We start from the raw sequence: 12072 nt of genomic DNA, 5'->3' as shown, positions 1-12072 counted from the left end.
ATTGCCTAAGCTTCTCAAGTCTCGAGTTTTGCTTTTGTATCATAGGAATAATGATAATTGCCTCCAATGATTATTGTGAAGATTAAAGAAATTAAGATAAACGGAAGACCTTGGTGCTGAATCACTAATGATACCTATGCTATGCCAGGAGATCCATTCAGGAAACTTAAAGCTTAGAAAGAAATAAGATTCTTATTACAGAGTCTATTGGCAGAAAGTTTGAGTTGAAATGGGTTGGGCAAAAGCAGCAATTTATTCATGTCTTACAAACATGGTCTTACAAACATCATACAGAGCTGGCACAAAAGAACAGACACCATCTCATACACCATGCTTCCTTCCAAATCACTTCTATTGAGTTACAACATCAGAACAAGTCAGTTACTGAGTTACACGGTTCTTCAAACATAAAGACCTCCCCATTAGGGGGGTTGGATTTGCTAATGAGACAAACAATTAATTTACATGTTTCATACAGCGCAGGATTTGTAACAGAATTCAAGATATTCACACTGATATTGTAATACATTTTAAAACAGTAAAATTTTCAGAAGATGATGGGATCACATGTCCCTGCCTGTTTCAATTTCTTTCTAGTTTTCCTTTTTTCTTTTCTTAAAAGCAGTTACAAAGAGTTTTACTCAACTTTTCACACTCGAAAACACTTTAAATTTTAAAAACTAAAAACTATTTACAAATTATTCATTGTAATTTTAAAAGTATTTGTTGTTGGTTTTGTTCGTTACACTTAAAAAAAAAAAAAATCACCCGCCAACAACCATACTTTACTTGATACCACTGTTAACTTCTGGCTGCTGTGAAGGATACTTAGAGTTGACTCCTCACAACTTCTCAGAGCTCCAAAATATATTATATTACATGGCCCATGACACCAAATATACATACAAGAAAAAGGCCATTTGACGTCCCCAAACCACACATTGACTATAATTCATTTCATGTTGCTTTCGTAGAAATGCTGTGCGGTAACTTTCTGATGGAATAAAGACAATGATAGGGGATATTCTTTTTTAATCCCAAAGTCATCTTAAAGCACAAAAAAGAGGCTGACTTCAATCTTTGTACAAACAGAATGTAAAACATTTTCTTTACATTAGGCATAGTCATAAAAAGCATGTATAAGTTGTTTTGAAAATGCATTGTCATAGAATTTACAAACACTGTGATATCAAACACATTCTCAAAAACTGCTAAAGTACTGACACAAAACCTGACTCAAAATGTGAATTTTTCAGTAGACTTTATTTCTAACTTGCATATTTAATAATTCGACTGTACCCCGTTTCACTCATACTCGCTAAAAACTCAAATATAATGATGCTACCTCAAGTTCATTCTTTCAAGTAATCCCAGGGCGTTGCTTTGCTCTCGCAGGTTGCTATTGAATTTTAAAGCCCTGGTACTGGAAAAACCATACAAGACACGAGTCTATAAACTGCTCCACAGACAACAGCTCGAGACAAATTAGCCTAGAAAAGATAGTGAAACATACTTTGTTGTGCTAATTTGACAGCCTAAATATATTTTGTGTGAACATGTGTAAATTATATTAGGCTTTGCTGTGTAGCTATTTTTTAGGCATTACTTAGTTTGTTGGCTTAAGTGACGCTTTCTATCTGGCAAGGGTTAAAACTTCAGTTCTCATTCTGTTTCTTTCCAAATAGTAGCTTAGTCCATTCTAGGGGAGGACAAGCTAAACGAAGACTTAGCTATGCCCTTTCTGTGCACAAGGGATGGCCCTGAATGCACACTTACAGACTGTACATATTTCTTTTCAGAAAGCTGCATTTCTAACTGCATTTCCAGCTGAAGTTTATTTCTTGACCCACTAACTAATTCCACAATTTCACAACGGTAAACAGGGCTTTCTTAGACCACGCTGATGTTTATGAAGGGCAGTGAATAATTCAAGGCTGTGGTTCTTATGTGAGATCATATTTTACAACAATTTGACTCACATATAACCTTAGGAGGGAGAAAAATAATATTTCAGCCACAGTGTTCTCAACTCAGCCCTTTGATAAAGTGATTTCTCAGCTTGTTCACTGTCCTTTTGAAACAAAAGCAAGTTACTCTTTGTATGATAAAGTATCAAATAATTACAAACTAAAGAGAAATGACCATATGCTTTTTTATATGCAAGACGACCATTTGCACACGACATAATGAATAAAAACAAACTAGAGAATGTTCTTTAATATCTTTGGATTTAAAGAAAAATGGACTTCCCATCTGAAGAAAAATGGATGAATTTTCATAAGAGAAAGCATGCTTTTCATTTCTAAATCCTAAAAACCACATGGCTTTCCAGTGATACGTTCCCATGAGATCATCACCTTCTAAACCATATCCATAGCTTGGGATTGCACTGCCATATTCATAAAATGCTTGGCTACTCTGGCCACCTGCAGAAGAGATTAAATACCTCAGGAAAATTTATCCAACTTCTCGAATATTGGGGGGAAAGCATCATGACACACATTTATAGTTACTTTCTGGTCTGCTAATTCAATCCATTTCTAACAACCAAAAAAAAAAAAAAAGGGCAGCTTGTTTCCACAAGCTTGTAATCACATATCAGGAAAAAAAGAGAAAGAAAATTGCTCCTTGCCTAGTAAAAACCATTGAGTTCCAACTCATCATAGCTAGGATGCTACCCATCACAGAGCATATGCCACTTGGCAATTTGTCTCCTGGGATAGTCCCAGATCTCTTTCCAGTGCTCTCCACGGGTTCCTTCTGCTGTTGCTCCCAGGACCAACCTCCCTATCACCTCATTTCTGGATCCCCTTTCAGAATCCAAAACCAGAAATTCAACACTTATCTCTTCAAGACTCTCACAAGGAATATCAAAGACAAATAGTTCATTGAACACTGCATTGGGGGTGCATTTCTTCACGTGAGTCTTCTTTTTAGAGATTCTCTTTTTGGCATGGTACAGGTTCACTTTCACGTAGGGATCTGCAATGGTAAACGACAGATGTTATACTGGCAGAACCTGGCTGGAGAGTTGATCTCCACATACTGGTGCCCTTAGAGATTGTTGCATGCCAATAAAGTGAGATGGTAATGAAAATGAGTCAGAACAAAGTGAAAATATGGATAAAGCCTGGACTCTCTATTAATCAACGAATTGAAAACAAGTAAGAATGTGCAATGTGAAGAGAAAATAGCTCTAAACCACAGGATGGGAAAGGAAGTATAATGGCAGGAAAAAGAGATAATATTTAAAAAATTAATGGTCTTGATTACTTAGAACCCATTCCAGAAAATAGGATAGAAGAAAAAAACATCAGACAAGACTCAGCCTGACTGAGTTGTATGAGTGGGTGAGTCTCTCTACCTCTCTATTTTTTTTGTTGAACAGGCATTTAGAATTCACAATGGCAATGTCCTTTTTTGCTTTGAATTTTGTGCTTCTCTATCACCAGCTGGGTTTGCTTCTTGTTTTCAAGTGCTGGTCTTCCCTGTGTCATCCTTAATGTGTGGATGTTAGGATCATACTACCTTATCGCACATTTAATTATATTATTTTGCCTCTTTCTAGTCGAAGTATATGATTCCGTTCAGCTTCCTAATCTAAACATTTGAGACATTCAATTGCCATTATTAAATAATAGTAACAGTAATAATAATAAAAAAAAAACCTAGATGTCTTTTAATGAAGTATATCTTTCTAGTCTTCTCAATCCCCCTAAAGTTAAGTATTATTATATATAGTTTGTAGAGAGATTATGAAACATAACCAAGGTTATATACTAAAATGGAAGGATTTGGATTTGAACTCATATCACTTTAACCCATAGGCCATGTGTTCTTTTCACTGTGCAATACAATAAATAATTTTTTAAAATTAGTCACAAAACTAAAAGCTAATGCTTAAAGCAGATGCATAAGGAATTAAATGAAAAATAATAAAATAGCAACAGAAGTGTAAATGAAGGCAGGCTCATTAAAAACATGAAAATAATGGACTCTTCTCCCAAACCATTGCTGTTTTTGGCAATGACCTCTCACCTCTGCATTTATCACTGCCTTCTGCTTCAAACCCACTCAATCAGACATCTACGATGTATTAGCAATGGTTTAGATTTTAGGACTATGTAGTTTTATTTTTCTTGCTAATGGTTTGGCTCACATCGTTATTCCATTAAATGAGAAGCAGAAAAAACAATCACATCACTTGCTCTTGTGAGTAAAAGGTAAATCAAAATCATATTAGTTGCCAACTATTTTGCTCAATTTATTACTCACTTGTACACTGAGACTTGAGTTTTTTTCAGAAGCATTCTTACCTGAGAGTCCAGACACATCAGATTTCGGCAGGTGTCGAGCTTTTAAAACAACCACAGTGAGAGTATTTGTAGTGGATTGATAGCAGAGAGAGATCAGTAACTCACCCCGTCCTGAAGACTTCTAAACAAAGAGAGATGTGGTGTAAGTTTTTTTTATTATTTTTTGTTTGAAGTTTATACTTATAGCAACACTTTAAAGCAATACAATGTTATGATTTAAGTGTAATTTTCCTACTTATTTTTAATATGCTAAGGAATTCAAGCTTTTGTGCAGTACTCTCACATTCTAAAAACAACTGGCTGCCATCTTGTGGTGATTTTAGGTACTACAGGATGTTAAAATCTATAGAGTTAGCCACACCCATTACTAGAAATGTTTAAAAGGGTAATAGAGTATAACCTATACAGGTGTTGTTTTTTGTGTTTTGTTTTGTTTTTTTTACTTTTGCTTTTTAACTAAAATAACTACTTTTTAAAGTTATTAATAGTAATAAAAATTGTCTAATCATGTGAATGGCTCTGTAATAGGGCAAAATGATTCAAGCTTGATTTGATTTGTTTTTTTCAAAAGCACTGACATTATTGAAATTTGAATTCAGACCAACTGAAATTTATTCTAACTGCTACCGTCTCCTGCCCAAGGGGGCTGATGGAGTTAAAAAGCTCTGTCCCCAGCCCCCACTCAAAGTCCTCATTCAAATCTAAGAAATGAATTAAGTATTGGAGGGAATTGACTCAATTTTTAATACTTTGTTTTTGGAGAGTATCATAAGATCCTTCTTTGTATGCTACTTAGATTTTATTTTTACTTTAAAGATATTCGGTAAGATGATGAAGAACTCAAATTACAAGTTTTATATGATAGTAACAAAATGTAAACTCAGGGCTAGATTATAACTAAGAATGATGGCTGGTCATATAAAACTTCAATCTATATACAAAAACTATAATGGGGTCATTATAGGAATAAGGAGTCCAAGAAGAATAAGAGCTAGGAATATATCTTTATTCCTACTGTGCCACTAAACAACTGGGTGTCTCAAAGAAGCTACTTAATTTTCTGGCCTTTGACTTTTCATTAATTTCAACAAAGAAACAAAGGTGAGCTTTATGGTATTCTATAAAATCATGCCTTATAGAAGCAAGTTATTCTGAAATACTACAGTTTAAAGCAATTGAGTTCTATACTTAAAGGAGAAATAGAATTAATTTTGATATCTTATCATTGTCTAATAGTCTCAGAGCTACCAAAGCAGTGTAACTACAAAGGCAGAATAGCTCACTTCTTGTCATACAACATAGTGATGAACATTTATAATTCAATATGATATGATGTCTCCTCCTTAAAAAGAAATTCCATGAAAAGTCAATACAACTTACAAATCATCAGGATAAATTGATTTTACTTTAAATTTCAAATTCAATTATGCTGACCTTGAAACATATTTGTTAACTTGTTTATGCATAAGAAATATTTGCCTGTATTTTAGTTTAAGTGGCAATCTTAGTCAAAATACTTATGACAGGAATTAATAAAAATACTTATATAAGTATTATTTAAATATCCATAAAAATGCCTATTCATTTGATATAATTAAAATATTTTAAGCATTTCAGTTGTGGATTAAATATTCTTTCATACACTCTATTCCCTTGTTCCCCATTTGACTATGATTAATAATAATTAAACATGGTAAAGGTGATATGTATAAAACTTATCAGTTTAATGAAAATCCCCTAGATACAAAAAAGCTAAATAAAAGATTGTTTATAAATACTTTAAGCACTAAAAATGAATTACCCTAACATTTCTTTTGATAATCTCTCTGTTCATTAACATTTTTCCATCAGATAATTCAATTCCTGCAAGAGGGATAAGGACTTCTCCAATGATATCATCTCTTGAAAACCTGTCAAAACTCAAGATTGTGAAGTGCAAGGCCAACTCTTGGATCTGGGTGTAGAGGATCCCATAGAATGTGAAGGTCTCATCAAAAGCCGGGTCCAAGGTCTTTCTCAGAACTCTGGTTTTCACTTTATGCTTCTTCTCTGGGAGGATCGTCATTTTGATGTATGGGTCAGAGGTCATTGACTGCTCATCCATGGCAGGCAAGCCACGGGCTTCCTTGATATTTACCACAAACGCTTTCTTCTCAAAGTTGTACTCTAAGGAGAAGAAGAGGGTTCCCAGCTTCTCCTGCTTCTCTTCTGAAGAAAGGGAAGTGCTGGACTTTAAGCTATCAGGGGAAACAGCCTCTTTCTCCCCTTCTGAAAAGAGCTTTGGGGTCACATTCTCCAGATCAGAAGGGGTACTAGCTTTGAGGTTTGTTTTGGGAAAATTGCCATTGAGATCTCTCTTCTCAAGGTCAAGATGTAATGAATTCTTTGGCACAGCTGGTTTATTCTTTACTTCATTTTTGTCATCTGCTCCGAACTTCTTCTTGCTACTTAGGTTTTCAGGATAAATATCAACTCCTTTTAGTACATGCACAAACTTATATGGAGGAGTCTTGTTAGACTTGGATGATTTTCTCTGACAGCAGATCCATGCAAATAGAGAGACTGTGAAGACCAGGCCAAATGCACTGAAGATCCCCACCACTGTGGGGATTTCATCTGAAAAATCAAATGACCAATAACATATTAAAGGAGCAGAGTTGGAGGTATGAGCCTATTTGAAAAGCATACTGGAGCTGGCAATTGCTGTAGGCTGCACAGATTGGATTACTTTCCGACTGTTCTGGGTATGAGTTATGTACATGTTTCATATCACCTTAGGAATAAACACATACACTGTGTGACATACAGAAAAAAATACACTATGATAGAAACTTTCCTATTTCAGTAATTTTTCACAAATAAAATAAAATGATGAAACTGGGCTTAGGTCAGGGATGAGGGATGCCAAATGACCCTGACCTACCTTTCTTTTCTCAGATAACATGAGTTAACTCTAGCATGATAGGTCAGTACTAATTTCATTATGTTTTCTTGACATTTTGAGGCTTTCCAGAAGCATCAATTTTTACTGACTATGAAACTCTAAGTGTACATTCTTCAAATACTGAGAGATTTTATATTCTTAGTAGTTCTTTATTTATCCTAGATTCAAGCAGCAGACATTCAAGCACTGAGCAAAGGGGCTCAGTGGTTCCAGGAATTTTAAGAAATGAAGGAACATTATATGCTATTGTCACAAACTCGTTAATAATTTCCATCTCAATTATGGAACACGGTAAGAGAAATGTGACATATATTGGGGAAAAAAGAACAAAAAACAATGAAGAACAGGATATTAATTTTACATAACTTTTTTTTAATTTTACATAACTTATAAACACTACAAATTCCTTGTATACAGATCCTAAATTTCTCAAACACTGTATTTCCAAAGTACAAATTAATTATACCTAAGTGGGATAAAAAAAAAAAACAACAACAACAGTTACAAATGAATCACCATTCCTTAATGTGTAATGAGAAGAGTAAGTATAGATAATTTAGAGTCCAATTTTATCCATAAACTTATTTTTTCTAGCACATTTCTACATGGTAAAGGGTAATCAAATTGAACTTGGCATTCTTTCCTTGAATGAGGGCACATTAAATTACTGACATTAGGTAACACTGATTATGCATGAAGCTTATCATGTCCCATATGTAAGCATATTTCTCCAACAAATGATTAATAACACTGTGTAAGTAAAAGCATATTGCTAAATCTGGACACAGTGCGTCAACTGAGTCAGTGTTTAATATAATCATAGTGACTATAACTAATGTAATATTATCTGCAGTTAATTTCATTCTTAACTATTTTTATCCCAAATAGTGAATAGTAAAGTTAGAAGTCAGTCAGGAAAGGGTTAAGGCTTGTTTGAATAACCCCTGAAAGAATAATCTTTTGTTACTCCCCTTCCTCATCCCTCCAAATCTTCTGCCTATCTCTTCATAATTCAAAACTAAACTCAAAGAACATAAGAATCAGTAATGACAAATAAGAACAAATATATAAAAGATTAAAAAACAGCAATAAAAATTCTATACTGAAATTATATCAAGAAACTGATCATGTAGAGATGAAAAATAAACCTTTAAATTCCCCAAGTAGAAAAAGCAGCGAATTCTGCAGAAAAAGAATGAGGCGAGAGCTAAAGATAATCAGCTAAACTTACTATCAGCTTTTCAGTTTTTCCTTCTATTCAAGTCTTTGTGGGGGGAAAATTCCACTCCTGGACTCTCTAATAATCCAAGGCCAGGAAGCAAAACCAAATCATAAACTAAGGTAGTTCTTTACCCAATCCTGGGAGAACAATAAAAACAATAGAAAATTGTCCCTTTTCCCTCCTAAATAGATCAAAGGGCCAATCTATAACATATTTTTCAGTAGCACCATCTCTGAAAATGCCTCAGTAGTAGAAAATTTCTTCTTTTCAAATCAGAAATCAGGAATAAGCATCACAACAATATAAATTCAATCACCCAAATAAAATGTTGTAAAATAAACTCATTTCTGAATTAATGTCACAGATTGTATTTATTCAATACTTATGTCACAAGGCAAAATTTCAAGGTCTCCTGGAAAGACTCATGTACTCTGTACTCACTGTGTATTCTCTACTGAAAAGGTCTTAAGCTTTTGAGAGCAAAAACCTCAGTCATTTCACTCAGTTTAATAATAATTTTCATGTACTCGGAGATATCATTTCTTATCCACAAACTTCTGTAACATTTCCTGAATTTTTCTGAATACTTGTAAAGTAAGTAAAACTCCATCTCTTCTCTTTGGGATATAATAGAACCTAAAAATACTACTTTTTAGTTTGAAGTACATCTGATTTTATTTACTGAAAGAGAGAAAGAGAGCAGTGGTGCCAAAAAAACTGGTACAGGAAAAGGAAAATTGAACTGGAAAACATGATTCCTAATTCTACTTTCCAGTACCTTTTAGTGAAGTGTTCGACCTGCAACACTTCCCTCATCTCTCTGGGCTTTGGTTACTTCACCTGCGAAATGCAATGGACCAAGCTAGTTCATTTCAAATATCACTTTAACCCTAGCATCATAGGATTCTGTGTCTTCCACTAGCAACATATTTCAAGGATACAAGAAAAACAGCAGAGAAAAACAACTTTATGTTACACTCTGTAATAAAATATATATATACAGATTATATATATAATTATATATATTTTATTATATATATATATATATATATATATATATATATATATCCCAAACTACCAACATACAAGTTGCTTTATACTGAGATCAAACCCTTATGTAATCACAGAAACATTGGCTTCTCCTGGTAAGTTAAATACAGATTTACCTACCAATAAAAACCACCTACGGAATTAATGGAACCCACAGCAAACAACAGACCCCTTTCCTTTACTTAGCAGGTGCTGCAATTTACAGAGCTGCCTGAACGTTTCGGAACTTCTTGGATGTAAAATCCCTGTAGCATGGCAGAAGGCAATTTTAAGGAGAAAGACAGCAAGGAAGGGGGAAACAACAGAGATAAGCCACGATTGCCCCCTTTACAGTTCTCATTTTCTTTTCAGATTACCTAGGAAATCCATATTCAACATCCCCTGGAAAAACAACAACATCATCATCATCATCATTATCAACAACAACAACAACAACAACAACAACAACAACAACAACAAAGCAGCCCACCCTGGAGTATTCAAGAATCAACCGCAGTTCTAAGTTGGGTAACTTGCTTACCAAATTCTTCCCGGCTGGTAGTGATCGGAGCCATTTTTTTGCTGCGTGTTCTGTCCGAGGTGCTGAACGGAAAACTCCCTGGCTTGGTTCACTTGCCCGGATCTGAGGCGCCGGCTTTCCCGAGCGCTGGGAACAACGGCGCGGAGCCCAGAGGACCTGTGCCCTGAACGGGAGGAGGCAGAGAGGGAGGTCCTCCCGCCCTCGCCCAGTGATTTGCCACCCCTGTTCCTGTTTTGGCTCTTCTGAGAAGCTCGTCTCTGAGACTCTAGACGTGGCTGAAACCCGAATTGACGCAATCCTGACGCTACAGGGTTGAAATCAGCACCTGCCCTCCTCCCCTCCACCCTCCAAGCCTCTCCTCTCCTTCTTTCTTCCTCCCTTCTCCCCTGAGGATTCAACACATACTCATCAATTATTTTAACTGTTGGACTACTGGAGATTAGCTTTGCTATTCTGGGGGGGGGGGGGGCCACAGGAGGGGGGCTCACAGACACATGGTGATGAGCCCCCAAACTCATTCTTGTCAGTTTCTAATATAAAATCTCCTGATCATCAAGATGAGTAAAAATGTGCCTGTGAGTTATCAGAATAACGCGATTTACAGGGATGATTTAGGCTAAGAGTCAGAAGACAGAAATGTCTGCATCAAATGAACATTGTGACATGCAGGAATACGTTTCTTGCTTTCTAAATTTTTCTTTGATATGTTATACCTACGTTAGAAAAGAATCCACTGCACATTAATCCATTTGAAATAAGATAACAGTTTTCCCTCTATAATCACTTATTTTCTAATAAATAGTCTAAACATTTTGCTGATGCTGTTGCTCCATCTGTCTGTCAGTTCTCTTCCCTTTAATATCTGACATTTGACCAGTTGAAGTACTTAGGAACAGATGGGAATAATCCCTTCTGTATTCAGACTCACTCTCAGTTATGACTTTTGCATATAATGAGACTGCTCCTGGAATGGCATTTCTGGTTAAAAGCCTTGACTTCTAACAGGATTGTGCAAAATAATAACAAGAATCAGACCAAAATTGAAAATTAATGAAATTGATGATTATTGGTTATTTTGTTAGGAAAACATTTTTTTTTCTGAATGGATAATATTTCTGGGTTTGAAGAACTGGAGAATATAGGGTGTCAGGATCTGATTAATTTTAATCCGAAGAGTATTCCTTTTAAAACAAATGTTTAGCAATTTTCCAAAGGAGAGAACTCATGTTGTAACTTCAACTGTCAATTATTGCTCCGCAAAGAATTCTTTTGCTCTGGAGCTCAGTGAGCAAATGACATTCAGTATGTGCTGGGATGGGGGAGGACGGGGGCACTGAGTGGCTCCCAGAAAGCTACTACATAAGTGACAGGTTCCTGCACATTGGTGAGCAGTCGCCCTGAGCGTCAGGATTGTGTCTGGGGGAAAATTAGCTTCAGTCTTTTGCATCATGGAAAATTTTATAAACCAAAGTCCTTTTCTTTCCCTTTCTACTGTTCCCACATACTTGGCATTTTAACATTCTTCTAACAGATTTTTTAAAACCCTATATTGTCATGCTATGAAAACATAAACTAATTTACTATGTTTAATTTTTTTCCATTGGCAGAACCTGTGTTTTGTGTCCTCATCTTTTCATTTCATTCAGATTACTTGCTTCCTCAGTTATGCATGAACCTAGTGGGATTGTCCCTAGGAATAGACATTCATTAGATGAAAGTGGTATTTATTTTGATTCATATACCACAGGTAAACAAAATATATGGTGTGAGGCTTACTAGAATATGTGTTTCCTGGCTAAGTTATTGCTAACATATGGTTAAACTCATTTGTTGTAAATGTAAGTACCTTATTTGTATGTTTTATATAAATTAGTATCTCATTAATTTTGCTTCAGGTGGCAAAATGCTGTCATCTAAAATCTGTCTAGACTGTTTAAACTCTCTTTCTACAGAACCCCATCCCACCCTGGGCTGTCTCATTTCTAAGGGCACATTGTGATAAAATTACCTCTTGCCCAGA

The 12072-nt window shown here is 35.3% G+C and overlaps 1 protein-coding gene across 1 annotated transcript; it reads right to left on the bottom strand.

Moving 5' to 3' along the window:
- Positions 1-230: 230 nt before the first annotated feature.
- SYT4 (synaptotagmin 4) lies at positions 231-10381 on the bottom strand. Its single transcript, XM_025429014.3, has 4 exons — positions 10053-10381; positions 6118-6932; positions 4317-4437; positions 231-2982 (listed from the first exon to the last, which is right to left on the bottom strand). The coding sequence occupies exons 1-4, from the start codon at positions 10084-10086 to the stop codon at positions 2675-2677; spliced, it is 1278 nt and encodes a 425-aa protein (XP_025284799.1). The 5' UTR covers positions 10087-10381; the 3' UTR covers positions 231-2674.
- Between the last annotated feature and the right edge of the window lie 1691 nt (positions 10382-12072).

The sequence above is a fragment of the Canis lupus genome, chromosome 7 (genome assembly GCF_003254725.2).
Source record: "Canis lupus dingo isolate Sandy chromosome 7, ASM325472v2, whole genome shotgun sequence".
In the NCBI taxonomy this organism is placed as follows: domain Eukaryota; kingdom Metazoa; phylum Chordata; class Mammalia; order Carnivora; family Canidae; genus Canis; species Canis lupus.
This window is presented reverse-complemented; position numbering and strand designations above follow the sequence as displayed.